We start from the raw sequence: 20,917 nt of genomic DNA on the forward strand, positions 1-20,917 counted from the left end.
AATGATTTGCCAGCAGAAAATTCAACCAAACTCTTTGTTCACTGCAAATCCAAAGATGATGATCTTGGTGCTAAGGAATTGGGTCTGCACGAAGAATATGCTTGGACTTGTAGAGTAAATTTGTTTAGGACCACACTTTATTTTTGCTTGACAAAGTGGGGAGAGAAAGTAAGATACATTGTTGGGTTTAAGGCAAAGAGAGACCAAGTTAGGTGTAAAAAGAATTGCTTATGGATGGGGAGGGAGAATGGTTTTTTCTTTAGCAATGATAATTTTACATGGAAGTTAGAGTATCCATGGTAGAAATTACTTACTGTCTTAGAATCAAATAATAATGGAAAGTAATTCAATATCTGTCCTTTAGAAGACAACCTAAGGACTTTATCATTTTTTTTTTTTTCTTGTGCAATGATGTTCCAAATCTCATAATCAATTATCATAAAAGGAAAACAATTAATTTATGAATGCCTAAGCCCTCAAAATAGTGAACAATTAGAAGGCCATTCTCAATTAAATTGTGCTTGGAGTGTTAATCCTTCTGCTGTTTTTGGTTATTCAGAAGCAAATGGTTGTCTGACTCTGACATTATTTTACCATGGCCAAAAAAAGGGGTGGGGGTGGGGGTGGGGGGAATACTAATAATAATAACCCCCCCCCCCCCCCCCCCCCCCCCCCCAAAAAAAAAAAAAAAAAAAAAAAAGGAAAAAAGAAAAAGAAAAAGAAAAAACCCATCTACATTTACCTCAAATTAAATTGAGGTGAAAATTTAAGTGTCTTTTTTCCCTCCCTTCTAGTTTTTGAGCTTCTTTATTTTTACACTTAAATAAATTGGAAGTATCCTTTTTGGTGGAAAATTGAAAGTATTTTCTATAGTTTGTTGCTTTAGCTGAATAAGTACTAAGCACATACCATAACAACATTTTTCTTCTAAGGGTTTTTTGTTTTTCATGATTGTAATTCTTTCTTTAGTAGGAATTGATCAAAGGATAGCAAATACATTATTTTTTTTAATCAAACTTGCGCACTTGAGACCTAATGATATTTGTAGAGTGATAATGTCCTTCACACTTACACCTTAAACATTCTTGATTTCCGAGGTTCGATTTTCACTCATACTACCCTCCTTTTTAGATTAGAAAGATTATTGTAATTCTGATAAAAAAAGAAAAAGAAATATCACTATTTTATACAAAAATATTTATAAAGGTTTAGTCAGAAAGCAAAAAGAGCGACAATTATCCCCAAATTTTGCTGCTATGGATAAAAATTCACTCGGCCCAAACGTGGAATAATAGTTCAAAATAGAGTAGTGATTCACAGGAAACTGATTCGGACCACTTCAAGCCCAAAAGGAAAGTGGACCACACATCCAAAAAGGAAGCAAAATTCAAAGTGTTGCGGTGAGCGTGGATCGAACACGCGACCTTCAGATCTTCAGTCTGACGCTCTCCCAACTGAGCTATCCCCGCAAGATGAGTACCCGGTACTTTACAAATTTAACTTCTACTATTTAATTTGGGCAAACTTATCTTTGTGAAGGGGAGAGCCAAGGACCCCACACATATAATGAATATATATATATATATATATATATATTTCTGTAAAATTAACCATATACATCAAAGCCAATTAAAACCATTAATCTTTCTCCACCAAAAATCATACTTCTTTTCTTATCCGTAGATTATATATTTACTAAGATGGGCTACTTGCTCGATCGTGAATCCAATAACAATATGTCATTTCAACATCGATGAAAAAATTTATGAAAATGGTTGAAGTAAAATAATTGGATTTAATTCTAATATATTATATCATGCGGCATAAAACTTTTAAATCAATTTTAGTTACTCCATTATCTGAGTTGGAATCCCATCCAACCATCCCTATCCAAAAAGAAAAAGAAATAAAGGGCAAGAAAGGAGAAAAATTCATAAAAAAAAATGTTGTAAGAAACTAACCCTTATTTATGTTAATTAATAAGATTTTGAGTCAATAGGGTTAGTTTTACCAAGTAAGCGAGTAATTAATACTAATATATTAATATTTATTTCTATATGCATAGGGAGAACCAATCCCATATATACAAACAAAAACTTATTTTTACAATCATACTAGTTAGAACTCATTCATACCTTCGACAAATGTTTAGTCTCAATTAAACACACTGGCTATGCCAATTCACATTATTTTAATCAATGCATTTATTGAATTACTACATGTGCTGAATCACTCCTGCTACTTAAGTTCTCAATCAAAATCCTTAAGAAGGTTCAAAATATTGATGAATTTCCTTATCACCCAACATGGGCATTGGAAAGCAAGCTTTGTTCTTCACAATGTTGCTCATTGCTTTAGTGGAGGCAGCTATGTCTACCACAGATTCAAAAGACAAAGTAGATAAGTTTGTGATAAGTCCAACAAAAACCATAGTCAGGATTTACAACAAGCTGGGTGAGGGGCTGAATCTAACTATTCATTGCAAATCCAAAGACGATGATCTGGGGGTCAGTACCGTAGCTTATAACAGCTACTTTTATTGGAAATTCCGAGTGAATTTCTTAGGAACCACATTGTTTTTCTGCGGATTGAGTTGGAGAGACGCATCAGGAGTTTTCGATATGTATAAAGCTAAAAGGGACATGAAGAGATGCCCAACAAGGTGCAATTGGGAAGCTCAGAAAGATTTGGTGCAAGGCTTAAGACAAGGGGATAATGTGCATGATATGGCATTTAATTGGACATACAAAACCTAATATTGGTTTTCATGTAGTTTTACCTTTATTACTTTACTAATAAAACCTTACCATCATTTTTTTTTTTTTTTTTCCTTGGGTCAGGTTACCATCATGGGTTGCTTTATTATTATTATTATTATTATTTGTTTTCTTTATTGAATTATGCCAGTGCAGGATTTAAATTCGAGATTATTGTTTTGTTGTAGTGACTTGTAAGTCATTTTTGTTTTCTAGTTTATTTTTAATTTCCTTTTTATCTTTTTTCTCTTTCTATTTTTCCCCCCTCCCTTTTTTAATCTGGGGAAAAAAATTATGTATGTTTAACATGATAATATATTCTTTTCCAAAATTAATATGGACATCCTTATATATATGCTATGATAACTTTTCCAAAAATATATGGTTTTGCATTTTAGTAAAAAAAAAAAAAAAAAAGAAAAAAAGAAAAAAAAGAAAACAGATAATCAAACAAGTAAAAATAATTGGGCAGTTTTGAGAGCCACATAATCATTTCTCACAAAACTATATAGGACCCATAAATAAGGCCCACAAAATGTGATAATTTTTGTAGTTCTATGACAACCTTAAAATCTAATCGTCTAGCAAGCAATGTATGAGTCGGCAACTACTGATCCTAACCCGCAGACAGGTTAAAATCGAATCTGCGTTAATTTTTGTTTTCTAATTAATTTTGGGTGAGGGGAAACTAATTAATTATAGAGTATGAGTGTATGGATCATTAATTGTATGAGTGTATGGATCATTAATTGTCATGAATGATTTTTAGTTATCAGCAATATATTTATTGCAATTATGTGGCTATACCTTTAAACAGAACTAATAAATAATTTGCTATGGCAGTTGATAATATAGCTGTTTAAGAATTAATTTAAATACATATGAACAGCGGTTTTTACTAATCTTCTATAATTATTTTTGAAAACTAATATTCTATATCAAAGTTTATAGTAGGGGTTATTAAGCAAACGTAAGCAAAGTAATGTAATTAGCTATATACATGTATATAGAAGATGAAACCAATCCATATTATATATAAACAAAAATTATTGCACCAAAATCCAATTTTGTTAACACTGATTCATAAACTTCTATAATAGTTTAATCCCAATTAATTAGTTGTGACAAATATATTCAAGTATAAAAAGATAATCATACACCTGTCCATTGTCAATCCAAAATCCTTATCATCAAATATGGGCGGGTTTGGCAAGAAAGCTTTGTTCTTCACAATTTTGTTCATTGTTTCACTGGAAGCAACTATGGCAATCAAACAAAAAGAAGACGATGACAACTTAAACAAGTTTGTGCTAAGTCCAACAAAAACCATAGTCAGGATTTTCAACAAACTTGGTAATGGACAGGATTTGACCATTCACTGCAAGTCCAAAGATGATGATCTCGGGGTCGTTACCATTGGTGACAATGGGGTTTTTTACTGGAAATTCCGAGTGAATATTCTTGGTTCGACGCTGTTCTTCTGCGGATTGAATTGGACAGATGGTTATGGAGTTTATGATATCTATAAGGCTAAAAGGGATATGGATAGATGTCCAACAAGGTGCAATTGGGAAGCTCACACAGATTGTTTGCATGGCCTCAGACAAGGAGATTATTTGTGGGATTTTATTTACAATTGGACAAGGCCGTCTTAAATTATTGTATGGCTTTGTAGCAGAATTTGAATAATAATAATAATAACAATAATAATAATAATAATTGTAGAGGATTCTAATTTTTGGTTTTCAAGTACTTGTAATTTGAAAAAATAAATAAGTTAAGATTTCGGGTTTGTTTACGAGCATATATTCGAATGTATAAGCCTGCACTAAAATTTTGATCATGGAAGCTACCGATTGTAGCTCGCTAAATAGTTTCCACTTTTCTTACAGTGGAAAAAGCTAGCCGGGCAAGCTGATATATATCTGCTTCCATTAATTGCTTTTTTTAAAATAAGAATAATAAGAATAATAATAATGTATTTTTCCAACTTGTGCAAATATAATTTGGTAAAGTAAAAATATTGATGCCGTATTGAGCCAAAATTTTCAATCAATCAAACCCTTCTTTTTTTTTTTTTTTTTTTTTTTTTTTTTGATATTGAAGTGTAGAATTCGAACTATGGGATCATTGCCGAGTGCCTAGAGTTACAATGGCTTTGTTATTGCACTGTCTCCTCAAGGAGAATTGCAGCTTTTTTCTATTTGTTTAATATATAATTTTATAAGATTAATTTGTAAGTCATCTATAATAGAGATTTTTTTTTTTAAATATCTATTACAGACACTAACTCTAAGTATTACAGATAATAATACTAGAATTATCAAAATATTTTCTAAATTTATTTATAAAATAATATTTTGAATGAAGTGATAATATTTAATTGGTTTGTATGTTTTTTATTAACTTGTTCATTTAAAAATTTATTCATCTATATTTAGATTATATTAATATTTTACCATAAATATATTTTTTTTAAATACATTAATAATATATTAATATATATCATTTGATAATTTTTTAGTAAATAATTTGGTGTTAATTTTAATAATTAAATGTCGTAATTGTATTATAACAGTATTATTCAATTATAAAATGTTGATTTCTAGCAATTCTACAGCTTTTAATTGTAAAAATTAATTGAAAAAATTGACAAATAGATTTATTTTGATAAGTAAAGAAAATTAAAAGATGCGTAATGATGATTTTTCAAAAATATAGGATGTAAATATAATTATGTTAAAATTAAGGATCTAAATGAAATTTGACTAGTAATTTTAGAAAGAAAAGCGCTAGATGGAGTGTAGAAAATACTTTACACAGTATCATAACTTTCAAATTTCCATAATATCTTTATTGATTGAAGTTCAGATCCCTTATTTTTTGATTAATTCATTCCATGGTTATATGGCGGGTAGTTATTGGACAGAAAGATGAAGTTAACATACACAGACTCCTTTGTATCCTTGGACACTTCGTCTCTTCCCCTCTATATGACCATCTCCTTCTGCATCACACACACACACACACACACACACACAAAGTATCAAACCCATCTTTGAAATCAAACACACACGATTAATGCATTGAAGTTTCAGATCCCTTATTCTGCTTAATCAAACAAAAGTATTAATGGTGGTTTTAGGGAGTTAATCGTTTATGAAAAGATTAGTGTGAGAAAGTAGAGAAATGGTGGTCGGTAGAGAGAGATAATAACGGGAAATGAGGAAGACGGAGAGGGTGAGGAAGAAAGAGTAAAACTAAATAAATAAATATATAAATAGGGATATTTTGATCATTTAAAATTTTATAAGACTATATAGAATTTATTTTGCATTAAAAAAAAAATTAAACTTCTTTAATTTTATCTTGAATAACGTTGAGATATGATTTGAAGCTGAAAATTAAACACCATTATTGCTTTGTGTATCCTCTGCCTTATGTTAATTAAATCCTTGTGCTACCAACCATAAATCTTCACTTCCATATCTCTCAAGTCTCAAATGCTACTTTCATTAAATATGAAAAATCCAAATGCATTTATTGCTTTTTTTTTTTTTTGGGGAAGATTTTTTACCTCGTCCCTCTCTTGATTATCCGTTTAATCAGAGAAGCTCCATCCCATTAGAGATGGATGGACCCCGTGGGGATTGAAAATTACAGGGAAAATTGCCATTCCTACTGTGACCCACATACTATAAAATCTTATCCAAAAGATTTCACATGTTAATAAATTTTAAGTACAAAAAATTAAAATATAATAAAATGCATCATTTAGTGTTTACAAGTTGGGTCCACAAGTTTTTATCACCTTGTTGCCACAAATATATTCAAGTATAAAAAGATAATCATAGACTTCTCCATTGTCAATCCAAAATCCTTAGAAAGGACCAAAAAGGCCCAAAATGATGAATCCTTTATCATCAAGTATGGGTGAGTTTCGCAAGAAAGCTTTGTTCTTCACAATTTTGTTCACTGTTTCATGGGAAGCAACTATGGCAATCAGACAAAAAGAAGATGATGACAATTTAAACAAGTTTGTGCTAAGTCCAACAAAAACCATAGTCAGGATTTTCAACAAACTTGGTAATGGACAGGATTTGACCATTCACTGCAAGTCCAAAGATAATGATCTCGGGGTCGTTACCATTGGTGACAATGGTGTTTTCTACTGGAAATTCCGAGTGAATATTCTTGGATCGACGCTGTTCTTCTGCGGATTGAATTGGACAGACGGCAATGGAGTTTATGATATCTATAAGGCTAAAAGGGATATGCATAGATGTCCAACAAGGTGCAATTGGGAAGCTCACACAGATTGTGTGCATGGCCTCAGGCAAGGAGATAATTTGTGGGATTTTATTTACAATTGGACAAGGCCGTCCTAAATTATTATATCGTTTTGTAGCAGAATTTGAAGAATATTATTGAGGATTCTGATCTTTGGGTTTTCGAGTACTTGTAATTTGAAAAAGAAAAAATAAAATTTTGGTTCGTTCATGAGCATATATATATATATATATATATGTATATATATTTTATCATTACAACAATATATATTCTAAATGAACGAAAATGAGGTAGTTCATGAGCATATATGTTCAAACGAATAAGCTACCTACATATATATATATATATATATATACATATTTTGGGCCAATATATAGCCTGCACTAAAATGTTGATCATTGTTGGAAGCTATCAATTATGGCTCTCTACAGTTTCAAAATAAATTTTAACATATTTTTCCAACTTGGGCAAATATACTTGGTAAATAAATATTTGATGAGTAAAATGTTAATCCTGTATTGAGCCAACACTTTCAATTATCATCAATTTTTTTAGTCCAACTGCAACTATCTTTATTCTCCCTTTTGGTATTGGAGTGTAGGGATTGAATCATTACTTAGGGTTAAAATGACTTTACTATTGGGCGGTTTCGGAAGGACAATTGCTACCTCTTTTCTATTTGTTTGATATAATACTATAAGATTAATCTATATGTCATCGATAATGGACAATTTTTTTTTAATTTTTTTGGGGGTAAAATATCTATAATGGACCGTAAATCATCATGTACTGGTCAAAGATATGTATGTTCAAATAAAACAGATTTACTATAACATTTAAGCAATGTGGATTGGTAAGTTTAGTATATTGTAAAATAATTGAGAATACATTTTTAAATTCTGGATTTGTTTAAATTCGGATCAAATTATATGTTGTAATTTCTTGCCAAAATATAAAACAAAATAAAATAATAATAATAATAATAATAAAACCTATGCGTGATACCATATGTCTTTACCAAGTGATGTAAATATTATTCATTTGATCCCTAACCAAAAGACAAAAAACTTTGAGTAATGTTGTTACAATTAATAATGCTAGAGATACTTAGAATATTTACCGTATTTGTTTATCAAGTGACGTGGTAAACAAAATAGAAATATTTTTCTTAAAGGTGCTGTTTTTTACCCAACTCGAATTTCTCTCCGCACTGCAATTTCATATAAAATTACTAAAAGCCCCTTTTGGTATTTCCTCTATTTCTTTTAATTTTGCTTTTCATTATTTTTCTTCTCTGGAGATTTGATCTTCCCAAGGTCCAAGAAAGTCTTTGGATACTGATTGCTACGCTGAAAATACTCACTGATGCATGGTGTTCCTCAGGTGCTCCGTCAAGGTAGTTAGTTGTTTAATACCTTCCTCTGTTGAATGTGTTGGGCAGCGGACAAAAAACATTGAAAAACTGATTAGCCGTTTCATAGTTTTAATAATTTTTTTCATTAAAAAACCAAACAAAAAAATTATGGGAAATAAACACACAAATAGAAAGAAAAAAAAAAAAGAAAAAAAAAAGCCAATGCCCACGTTATCAAACAAAAGCTACATGAAGAATACTGAAAGAAGATGATAAAAATTGGGAGAGATATAAAATAATAAAACCCAAAAAATAAAAAATAAAAATAGTTAAAAGATTTAAAAGGGACCTGCCATCCGATAGGAGTATCCGACGCCAGTAATAGAAGAAGAAGAAACCTCAAAACTTGATCCAATAGCTTTTTTGCTTTTTCTGAAATTTCTCAGCTTTCTAAATCCTATATAATATTTATTCTCTAATTTATTTCTAAACAAAATCATGAAAAATAAAGAAATACTCATTTAGTATTATTATTCAAGATAGCAGTTGGAAAAAAAAATGATAACCATAATCTAATTTTGAAAAAAGTTTATATGTTCCTAGCTAGTTTATTTTGAAAGCTAAAAATTAAAAAGAAATAAAAATTAACAAGGGTATTATGGTAATATATATATATATTTTTTTTGAAACCGTGTAAAGTTGTTATTGCAACTAGAAATTCTCTTTTCTTAATTTAATAAGTTTGTATTTTTTATTCACTTATCATTATTTATCTATATTTATAATTATATTAATAAATTACTAATAATCAATTGACATATATTTTTTTGATAGACATTTTGGTAAATAATTTTTTGTTTGTACGACTAGGAATGTTGTTGTCTGTCCATTCAAGACACAACATGGTGGCAATCCATTATTTTCTGGCATAAAGATTTCGAATTCAAATTCAAATTCTTTAACCCCTAAAACAAAAAAGGAAAAAAAAAAATTGTTGTTAATCTTATCCTGAACAACATTGAGATATGATATGAAAATTAAATACTGGTGAGAATCGGAGTTTTTATGTTGTTGGTTTGATATCCTTTGCCTTGTGTCAATTAAAAGCCTCGTGCTACTATCCATTAATCTTCATTTACATATTTCTCAAATGCCACCTTCATTAATATGAAAAACCCATATACATTTAATGCTTTTTTTTTTTTTCTTTTTTTTTTCAGGCAAGGAAATACAATATTAAATGCATTTGACTTGGACAATGGAAGATGAAAAAGAATTTGCCACATCTTGATTATTATTATTATTATTTTTTTTAAGAAAATAGTCCTGTTTTAAGCAGCTTTTCAGACCCCATTATTCTCCTTCGTCTATTAAATCAACAAAAAATAAACTCCATTATTCTAAAATTCTTTCAAACTTACATGAAAAATAGGGAAAATAATGGAAAAAATAAAATAAAATAAGTAGCTGGAGGGGCGGGGAATAGCGGGTTCTGTATGAATAAACAAATGATAAAATCTAATAGGGCCATTTTTTATTTTTATTTTTTTGGTTTGCGGTTTTTAGACAAACCAAAAAGATAGTCAAGTAACAAAATTATTGTTTTTATCCAATAATGAGCTCCAAATACGAAATTCAACCTAAAATTGTGCACTCAAAGTCAAAGGTTAGTTGTGATTATAAAGCATGAGAAAATGCAAATGCATTAATGACATTAAGAACAAAATTGTAAATTCATTTAAAAAAAAAAAAAGCTATGCACTTATCCATGGTGAACCAATAATTCTCTTACCAGCCCATACGGTTTTGTCAAAATACATCGTAAAGGAAAAGTATCTACACTATTTTATAAGGCATGCTTCGTTCTCCTTTTCAATTAATGTGGGATTTCACAATCCTCCCCTCTTGGGGTCCAGCATCCCCCCTTGGGGCAGAGCATCCTTGCTGGCACACCCAGATTATTTAGTCGATGTGGGACTTTACAATCCTCCCCCCTTGGAGTCCAGCATCCTTGCTGGCATACCCGATTATCCAGTCGATGTGGGACTTCACAATCCTCCCCCTGGCACACCCGGACTATCCAGTCGATGTGGGACTTTACAATCCTCCCCCATTGAGATCCAGTATCCTTGCTGGCACACCCGGATTATCCAGTCGATGTGGGACTTCATAATCCTCCCCCCTTGGGGTCCAGCATTCTTGCTGGCACACCCGGATTATCCAGTCGATGTGGGACTTCATAATTCTCCCCCCTTAGGGCCCAGCATTCTTGTTGGCACACCCGGATTATCCTCAACAGCTTAGACAACCTGCATGCGATATTGTCCGTTTTGGAACTAGCCCACACGGGTTTGTCAAAACGTATCGCAAGGGAAAGGTTCCACACCATCTTATAAGGTATGCTTGGTTCCTCTTTCCAACTGATGTGGGACTTCACATAGTAAGATTCTCTTAGAATTCCCTTAAAAAATATTTTAAAAAAAAATTATTTCTCTTAAGAACTTAGAAAAATATGAGAAATTTACAGGTTCTTCAATCTCTTATGGTGTTGGTGTTGGTGATGAATATTAGTAGTAAAAGTGAGGCTGATTTCAAGCAAGCAGTAACACACATCCACATAACCAATGATTTGAGGCCAGACATGGATCTAACTTTACATCGCAAATCCAAGATCGATGATGTGGGGGCCGAATCTCTTTATTCCAATGAGACATACCAGTTCCATTTTACCACACTGTTTTACTGCTCCTTTCAATGGAAATATACACTCCACTATTTCGACATTTTCATCTCCAGGAGAGACCATCCCATTTGCAACACGTGTTTATGGAAAATTAGAGCCACTGGTCCCTGTATGCTAGCAATAAATCTAGATCTTATGATGTCTGTTATAACTGGAACCCTTCTTCTTCAATTAATTTATGTCATCAATAAAAAATAAATAAATAAATAATTTTGTATTCATATATATTTCTTATTTTTGTATTCATATATATTTCCGGTCTCTTTACTTGATTTTGTTCTCTATTGATGGTTAGTATGTGTTGTTAGCTTGATATGCATGGTTGGTTCCACTTTTTAATGGCTTATAATTGTGTTTGAATTTTGGTATACCCCTGTTTGTGTAACACCCCGTCCCAAATCGCACCGGAATCCGTGCACGTTGATCGAGGTTGACCGTTGACCGTTGACCGAAGAGGGTCAAAAGTTGACTTTTAGACTCGGTGGGAATTTCAAGATGACTAGGGCACCGTGGCGAAGTGCACGATGCCACGAGTTCGTAGACTGGTAGCACGTCGAAAACGGAGCTACGGTTTGAAAGTTATGGACGAAACAAGTTGCGGTCCAAACTGTCCAAGGGGTGCCGGAGTTGACTTTTTTTTTATGGGGAATTGAGCTTTGACTCATGCATGGTTGTGAAGTGCTCGTCGATACGAGTTCACAGACTAGCGGCACGCTCAAAACGGACATCCGGTTAAAAAGTTATGGACGTTTGAAGTTTACCGGATACCGTATTATTTTAATATTTTTTTTGGGTCGGTGAACAGTGAAACGCCACGTGTCAGTTTCTGATTGGTCCACGTGGCATGAACAGTGTCACGCAGGGTTTTAATTTTGAAAAACTCTCGGGGAAGAGAGAGAAAGAGAGAGAAGAGAGAGAAAGAGAGAGAGGAGAGAGAAAGAGAGAGAGAGGACCCGCCGGCCGCCGGCCATTTTCACGTTTTTCCGGCCTAGTTACTGTACACGCGCCGGCCAGCCAGATTGCCCACCTCATTTCCGGCAAAACCTCCAAATTTCACGGCGAACGGCCGCCGGACGCGCCCGGATCGGACGTCCGAAGTTTGGCGGCGATTTTTCCCCTCCACCGCCGGCCACCGCGAATCGGCACTATTCCGGCCGATGTACAGTACACGCGCCATACACCCAGCATCCTCTCCTCAAGTCCGGCCTACCCACCAAAAATCACGGCCATCGGACCACCGACGCGCCGGGATCGGAGCGTTTTCCGGCGAGGGGTCGAAAATCTTCAAACGGTGATTTCTCCGCCGTCCGACCTCCGTTTTGCTCACCGTCGGTCCCGTTGGATTGCTCTCCTCACGATCTACAAATCTGCAAAATTTCACAGCAAACGGCCACCGTCGGAAATTACTGTTCCGGCGACGGTTGCCGGTGACGTGGCGGCCGCCGGAAATCACTGTTCCGGCGAGTACCCCGAAAATTCCGGCCAGCTCCAGTCCGCAGTGTTCGACCTCCTGAACCCAAATCCGACTTCCGTTTCCACCAATTCGCGACGGTTTGGGAGAATTGCGGAGCCGAAACCCGAAAAGCTTCCCGATAAAATTCCGACCCCGTCGGGTACGATCATCGGAAATTAAGACCGGATCTGTGATTAGCATCACTCGAGCTTCGATTCGGTATATAATTCGTAAATTTTAGTTATCGTTTGGTGTTCGCTCCCCGGGTACCCATTTAGGGATTACCCGAATAAAATATTAATATTTGTGGTTTTGGTACTGTGGATGTTTTAGGTGCACGTGCAAGTAGCGGAGTCAATCCTACGGAGGATCTTGATTGAGATACGTGCACAAGGTGAGTGACCCACCTTCAAATTAATTTTGGGAATTTAATTGGTGAATATATAATGTGTGATTTAAATATTTGGAATTTAATTTCTATGTGCCAAATATTTATTTGAATTATTGTGGAATTATTTGTGAATTTATCGGATTTAAGAAAATGTGTATTTCATCAATTTATGCCATGTGGAATTATTTTATGGTTTTGAGGATTTTGAAATTGGTGTGGTTTTAATGGTAAATTGGGCACGATTCGATTTTCAAATATTTCAAGGAAAATATTTGGTTATGTTGGTGATTTCAATTTTTATGAAATATGCCCATAAAATATTATGGGATTTGATTATGATATTTCGAGAAATTATTTATGCTTGGAAAAAATGTGGATATTTGAATTGATGGATTTGGGAGTTGGTGGATTTGAAAATCATGGAATTTATGGCATTGATTACAAAGAAATTGTGGGAAAATTCCCGGTTCAAGCGGATGGATTATGCCCGCTATGCTTATGAAAAATGTGAAATTTGTTTTATAATTTAAATTGTGGATTTTATGATTTTTAGATGCACCGTGCACGTACTGGTGTTCTGATTATGTGATATGGTATATGTGATATGGTTAGTGTGCACACGGTTGTGATTAGCGCGCAGGTGGGTGTGATTAGCGCGCAGGTGATGTGATTAGCGCGCAGGTGGGTGTGAGTAGCGCGCGGTTGATATTATGAGGGTGTCCTGTGGATGCCATCGGAGAGGGCGGCCACCCCCCTTTGGCCGGGACACCAGGTTAGCAGCGGCGCTGTGGGACGCCACGCGACCGTATGCCGGTTTCTCTCTATAACCTCCTGTCTGGCGGTACCTTGGGACGCTGGGTACTGTTGGCGCCACTGGTATATAGTGGGTGCATCAAATGATTTTCAGAACTGTGTTTTAAAAATAAAATGTTTGGAAACTGAATTGGAATTAAAAATATAATTGTTACCGCTTCTGGTATTTAATTGATGTCTTGGTTTTCGGGGCATATGGATAAAGGGTTTTTGTGAAATTGTTTTAAAAGGGGAACCTTTCCAACTGAGAGAATTGTAAGGGTTTTGAGAGAAAATATTATTATTTCCAAATAATTATTATTTATACTTATTACTGTGATAATATATGGTATAGTAGTAGGGTCGCTCACTGAGATGATTAGCATCTCACACTCTTAAATTCCGTTCCTCTAGGTACCAGGTTGTCGGTGTTCACTCGGAGCGGACTTGATCTTCCTCGCTGTTTTAGTTCGGCAGTACCCTGTTATTCTTTTATTGCAGTTGTAATATTTCTTTCACTCTTGTTGTATTTATTTTGCACTGGATTACTGTATTTATTTTTTTTAAGTACTGCAATTTGTGGAACCAATTTGTAGTTTGTGGGAGGAATAAGGGGATATTTTTGAAGTGTGTTTTCAGTGCAGGTAAATTTGTGGTAAGTAAATCCCTTAGGGGAGGTGCTGCCGGATTTTCCGTTGGAAGGTTCGGTGGTATTTCCCTGGGATCAGGGCTGTCTAGGGTTCCGGGGAAGGAATTCTGGACGGGTCCTGACAGTTGGTATCAGAGCTCTAGGTTCTAGTATTCCTAAGGGACTGTGCATTGTTGTGCATCCTATCCGTGTTTAATCTCTCGTTTTACCCGTGTGAAAGCGTTCTTTCTGTTTGTCTCGAAGTAAATTCGTTGCCCGAGTTTGAATAACTCTAATCTTCGAGGGTGTCAATTAGGATCATCTAGCCTAACGGGGAATTCCTATGGCCTAGTCGATGGTCGAGGATGCCTTTTCTTTTTGAAGGTCAAGCTTATCATCGTGAATGGTATCCGTTTCGTTCATGGAGAAGAAGGATAATTGCCTAAGGATGTGTGTCGATCGATTTCAAGGCGTCAAAATATTTTCCCGATCGATTATCATAATTTAAATGCTTTTCAAAGTGGTATTTGAAATTAAAGGTGTTTTATTCAAGTATTTTTGGTTTGTGTTCATACATGTATCTGTATGCTATATTGTTTGATATTATACTGCACCATATGGAGGCGGCGAACCAATGTGGTCCATGTAGAGCTAGCCCCATGATCATGTTGCCTACGAGCCCGGGGAATTGGACGGCCAATATAGGCAACCACCCTGGTTTGTATTGGTAGCAGAGTGTCGGCGACAGTTGGAATCATGGATTACGTAACATGTAGAAGGTGTTGTACGTACCTCCATTACAAGCGTGCATATTTTATTTTATGCTATGGATTTTAAGATATGAATTTCAATGTGGAGTTTTAACAATTGCCTATGCAAGTTAGGTATATTTGAAAAATATATTTTATTATTTGTTTTATGTTATGGTTTTTCCAAGAGCGACTTAAGGGTTAAGTATCGCCAGTCGAGAATCCAAAGCAGGGTATCGTTGAGTTCAAAAAGGAGATCTTAAAGGAAGTACGCGATTCAAAGTATGCGATACACCCCAAGGGTACCAAGACGTATGGAATGCTCACTGGATGACATGGTGGTTTGGCACGATAAAGGAAGTTGCAAGATCCGAATAAAGGTACTTAGGTCACCGATAAGTAAAAGTAGGGAGATGTAAACATGGATTTCGTGCTTAAACTATCATTCACAAAGAGAAGGTACGACAGCGTTTAGAGAATCAAGCAAGATCCGGATAGCGATTAAAGTTCTACTTGGTGGTTGATGAGGTTAATGAGATGAGGATGATTCCTTAGGCATGGTTGGATGTTTAAGCATGGTTATTTTTCATTCTAGAAGCTAAGATCTTGATATCTTATTTCCTTGGAGATTTAAGGTTCGTATTGGTGGTGCTTTATCGATTCAAGGTGGTTGATATTGTTGGTGATAATTTACAATGATCAGGAGTATGATTTTTGGGACGTAGTTAGAATTTGAGAAGTGTGGAATACTTTATTGGGTTAAGGATCTAGTGATTTGTTCATAGTCTTGGTGGTGATGCTAGAATTAGGATTTAAATTTCTTATTGCTTGAGGTGTGGATTCATGGAATTTATTTGAAATAAGGGAAACTTAGGGTTTTCAAGAATGATATTTGGATGTTGAGAATTTTATTCATGACCTTGATGAATTTAGTTAAAAGAAAGATTGATGTTTGTCGAGGTTAAGACTATTGGTTAATCAATGAGGAGCAAGGGTTTTATAATTGTAAGTACTAGGAGGGTAATCGAAGATAAGTGAATTAATCTCAACCTTAACTTGGTGATACCAGTATTTGAGGAAATTAGACTTAAGTTCTAATCTAACCTTTTAAAGTGCTGATCGAGTCACGAGAGTTGGTTGTTGGTTTAAGGATGCATGCTTTAGAAGCACCTTATGGTTAGCGTTCGACTATGACCAAGACTTGTAGATCGTGTTCTCGTGGACCAATTTGACTATCCTTAATTAGTGGGCATGAGAAGGAAAGTTGCACAAGAGGGAAGTTAAAGTCACTATTAGGCGAATGTAGTGGCAGATGCTTTGAGTAGGAAGGCTACTGGATCCCTTGCTCACATCCAAGTCATCCAACTACCTCTCATGGTGGAGTTGAAGAAGATGGGGGTGTTAATGCATATGCACCCTTCAGGAGTTCTTATGGCTAGCTTCCAGGTACGACCGGTGTTGGTGGATCGTATAGTAGAGACCCAAATGGAAGATCCTAAGTTGAGGACAATTAAGGGCAAGGTACAAGAAGGTCTTGATCCGGAATTTTCCATAAGGAGGGATGGAGCCCTCGTGTATAAAGGACGACTTTGCGTTCCGGATATCCCAGGACTCAAGAAGGAGATTTTGGAGGAGGCGCATAGCTCGATGTATGCGATGCATCCGGGAAGTACCAAGATGTACCGGACGCTTGTTAAGTATTATTGGTGGATTGGTATAAAGAGAGAAGTTTAGAAGACCTGCTAAGGTCTTGCATTATGCAGTTTCGTGGTAGCTGGGATGAACAACTGCCATTGATAGAGTTTTGTCCTCCTGCCTACCGTGAAGCAAGAAGGAGAGAGTTCGAGGAACTGCGACAGAGGAACATGACAGTGATCGAGTACGAGAGGAGATTCCGAGAACTATCAGAATTCTGCATGCACCTGATTCCCGACGATCACACGAAGAAGGTGAGGTTCATAGACGGATTGAAAGAGAGCATCGGCTACACCCTTTCCGGATCAGTACATCCCACCTATCAGTCCGCCAGGGATGCAGCGCTCGAGCTAGAGAGACAGGAGGAGATACACAGACCCTCAAGGCGCAGATCTTTCGAAGGTTCGTATAGCGGAGTACCTCGACAGGGGGCAGCTAAGAAAGGCCATAGCTCAGGCTCAGACAGTGATGGGTTAAGCCCACGAGGCAGATTCCAGAGGAGAGATAGTTATCGTATGCCCCAGCCAGCTCGCCATTCGATCAGTGTGGATACAAGCTCGTATCAGCAGTCACGCATTAGTTCTCCGCGGATTTGTCCACTTTGTAGGGGGAATCATTCTGGGCAGTGTCAGATGGATGGTTTATGCTTTCGGTGTGGGCAGCCAGGCCACATAAGGAGGGATTGCCCTTATGGTAGCAGCAGTGTGCTAGAAGCAGGTCGACGGACACAGCATACGGGGATATTTCCAGGACAGAGTTCCCAGGGGAGTCAGCCAGTAGAAGTTTCTTCGGGATCAGTCCAGCCGTCTGCAGGATCGAGTCGAGGTAGAGGAAGGAGACCCCAACAGACAAGTCAAGGTCGGGTGTTTGCTATGACGCAGCAGGGAGCCAGGACTACGCCCGACGATTTCACAGATCAAGTGATGGAAGCAGACCTGATCCTGTTGGATCTATCCGGACTTGAAGTAGTGTTGGGCATGGATTAGTTGGCAAGGAACTACTTAGTCGAGGAAGCGACATGGGAGCCCGAAGCGCAGGTGCGTGATCAGAACCCTTGTTTGTTCCAGTGACGCGTGGAAATTTCGAGGACGAAATTTTTGTAAGGGGGGAAGGCTGTAACACCCCGTCCCAAATCGCACCGGAATCCGTGCACGTTGATCGAGGTTGACCGTTGACCGTTGACCGAAGAGGGTCAAAAGTTGACTTTTAGACTCGGTGGGAATTTCAAGATGACTAGGGCACCGTGGCGAAGTGCACGATGCCACGAGTTCGTAGACTGGTAGCACGTCGAAAACGGAGCTACGGTTTGAAAGTTATGGACGAAACAAGTTGCGGTCCAAACTGTCCAAGGGGTGCCGGAGTTGACTTTTTTTTTATGGGGAATTGAGCTTTGACTCATGCATGGTTGTGAAGTGCTCGTCGATACGAGTTCACAGACTAGCGGCACGCTCAAAACGGACATCCGGTTAAAAAGTTATGGACGTTTGAAGTTTACCGGATACCGTATTATTTTAATATTTTTTTTGGGTCGGTGAACAGTGAAACGCCACGTGTCAGTTTCTGATTGGTCCACGTGGCATGAACAGTGTCACGCAGGGTTTTAATTTTGAAAAACTCTCGGGGAAGAGAGAGAAAGAGAGAGAAGAGAGAGAAAGAGAGAGAGGAGAGAGAAAGAGAGAGAGAGGACCCGCCGGCCGCCGGCCATTTTCACGTTTTTCCGGCCTAGTTACTGTACACGCGCCGGCCAGCCAGATTGCCCACCTCATTTCCGGCAAAACCTCCAAATTTCACGGCGAACGGCCGCCGGACGCGCCCGGATCGGACGTCCGAAGTTTGGCGGCGATTTTTCCCCTCCACCGCCGGCCACCGCGAATCGGCACTATTCCGGCCGATGTACAGTACACGCGCCATACACCCAGCATCCTCTCCTCAAGTCCGGCCTACCCACCAAAAATCACGGCCATCGGACCACCGACGCGCCGGGATCGGAGCGTTTTCCGGCGAGGGGTCGAAAATCTTCAAACGGTGATTTCTCCGCCGTCCGACCTCCGTTTTGCTCACCGTCGGTCCCGTTGGATTGCTCTCCTCACGATCTACAAATCTGCAAAATTTCACAGCAAACGGCCACCGTCGGAAATTACTGTTCCGGCGACGGTTGCCGGTGACGTGGCGGCCGCCGGAAATCACTGTTCCGGCGAGTACCCCGAAAATTCCGGCCAGCTCCAGTCCGCAGTGTTCGACCTCCTGAACCCAAATCCGACTTCCGTTTCCACCAATTCGCGACGGTTTGGGAGAATTGCGGAGCCGAAACCCGAAAAGCTTCCCGATAAAATTCCGACCCCGTCGGGTACGATCATCGGAAATTAAGACCGGATCTGTGATTAGCATCACTCGAGCTTCGATTCGGTATATAATTCGTAAATTTTAGTTATCGTTTGGTGTTCGCTCCCCGGGTACCCATTTAGGGATTACCCGAATAAAATATTAATATTTGTGGTTTTGGTACTGTGGATGTTTTAGGTGCACGTGCAAGTAGCGGAGTCAATCCTACGGAGGATCTTGATTGAGATACGTGCACAAGGTGAGTGACCCACCTTCAAATTAATTTTGGGAATTTAATTGGTGAATATATAATGTGTGATTTAAATATTTGGAATTTAATTTCTATGTGCCAAATATTTATTTGAATTATTGTGGAATTATTTGTGAATTTATCGGATTTAAGAAAATGTGTATTTCATCAATTTATGCCATGTGGAATTATTTTATGGTTTTGAGGATTTTGAAATTGGTGTGGTTTTAATGGTAAATTGGGCACGATTCGATTTTCAAATATTTCAAGGAAAATATTTGGTTATGTTGGTGATTTCAATTTTTATGAAATATGCCCATAAAATATTATGGGATTTGATTATGATATTTCGAGAAATTATTTATGCTTGGAAAAAATGTGGATATTTGAATTGATGGATTTGGGAGTTGGTGGATTTGAAAATCATGGAATTTATGGCATTGATTACAAAGAAATTGTGGGAAAATTCCCGGTTCAAGCGGATGGATTATGCCCGCTATGCTTATGAAAAATGTGAAATTTGTTTTATAATTTAAATTGTGGATTTTATGATTTTTAGATGCACCGTGCACGTACTGGTGTTCTGATTATGTGATATGGTATATGTGATATGGTTAGTGTGCACACGGTTGTGATTAGCGCGCAGGTGGGTGTGATTAGCGCGCAGGTGATGTGATTAGCGCGCAGGTGGGTGTGAGTAGCGCGCGGTTGATATTATGAGGGTGTCCTGTGGATGCCATCGGAGAGGGCGGCCACCCCCCTTTGGCCGGGACACCAGGTTAGCAGCGGCGCTGTGGGACGCCACGCGACCGTATGCCGGTTTCTCTCTATAACCTCCTGTCTGGCGGTACCTTGGGACGCTGGGTACTGTTGGCGCCACTGGTATATAGTGGGTGCATCAAATGATTTTCAGAACTGTGTTTTAAAAATAAAATGTTTGGAAACTGAATTGGAATTAAAAATATAATTGTTACCGCTTCTGGTATTTAATTGATGTCTTGGTTTTCGGGGCATATGGATAAAGGGTTTTTGTGAAATTGTTTTAAAAGGGGAACCTTTCCAACTGAGAGAATTGTAAGGGTTTTGAGAGAAAATATTATTATTTCCAAATAATTATTATTTATACTTATTACTGTGATAATATATGGTATAGTAGTAGGGTCGCTCACTGAGATGATTAGCATCTCACACTCTTAAATTCCGTTCCTCTAGGTACCAGGTTGTCGGTGTTCACTCGGAGCGGACTTGATCTTCCTCGCTGTTTTAGTTCGGCAGTACCCTGTTATTCTTTTATTGCAGTTGTAATATTTCTTTCACTCTTGTTGTATTTATTTTGCACTGGATTACTGTATTTATTTTTTTTAAGTACTGCAATTTGTGGAACCAATTTGTAGTTTGTGGGAGGAATAAGGGGATATTTTTGAAGTGTGTTTTCAGTGCAGGTAAATTTGTGGTAAGTAAATCCCTTAGGGGAGGTGCTGCCGGATTTTCCGT

At 37.1% G+C, this 20,917-nt stretch overlaps 3 protein-coding genes and 1 non-coding gene across 4 annotated transcripts; 3 read left to right on the forward strand and 1 right to left on the reverse strand.

The window, feature by feature from the left end:
- Nucleotides 1–1,396: 1,396 nt before the first annotated feature.
- TRNAF-GAA (transfer RNA phenylalanine (anticodon GAA)) lies at nt 1,397–1,469 on the reverse strand. The gene has a single exon. It is a non-coding gene; the product is annotated as a tRNA-Phe (tRNA).
- An 837-nt stretch (nt 1,470–2,306) lies between these two features.
- Nucleotides 2,307–2,756, forward strand: LOC107422554 (S-protein homolog 3-like). The gene has a single exon (XM_016032017.3). It carries the CDS (start codon nt 2,307–2,309, stop codon nt 2,754–2,756), a length of 450 nt encoding a protein of 149 aa, XP_015887503.2.
- Nucleotides 2,757–3,952: 1,196 nt separating this feature from the next.
- LOC107422555 (S-protein homolog 6) lies at nt 3,953–4,411 on the forward strand. The gene has a single exon (XM_016032018.1). The coding sequence runs from the start codon at nt 3,953–3,955 to the stop codon at nt 4,409–4,411; it is 459 nt and encodes a 152-aa protein (XP_015887504.1).
- A 2,274-nt stretch (nt 4,412–6,685) lies between these two features.
- LOC107422556 (S-protein homolog 24) lies at nt 6,686–7,144 on the forward strand. The gene has a single exon (XM_016032019.4). It carries the CDS (start codon nt 6,686–6,688, stop codon nt 7,142–7,144), a length of 459 nt encoding a protein of 152 aa, XP_015887505.4.
- The last annotated feature ends 13,773 nt before the right edge of the window (nt 7,145–20,917 follow it).

This window comes from Ziziphus jujuba, chromosome 3 (genome assembly GCF_031755915.1).
Source record: "Ziziphus jujuba cultivar Dongzao chromosome 3, ASM3175591v1".
Taxonomy (NCBI): Eukaryota; Viridiplantae; Streptophyta; class Magnoliopsida; order Rosales; family Rhamnaceae; genus Ziziphus; species Ziziphus jujuba.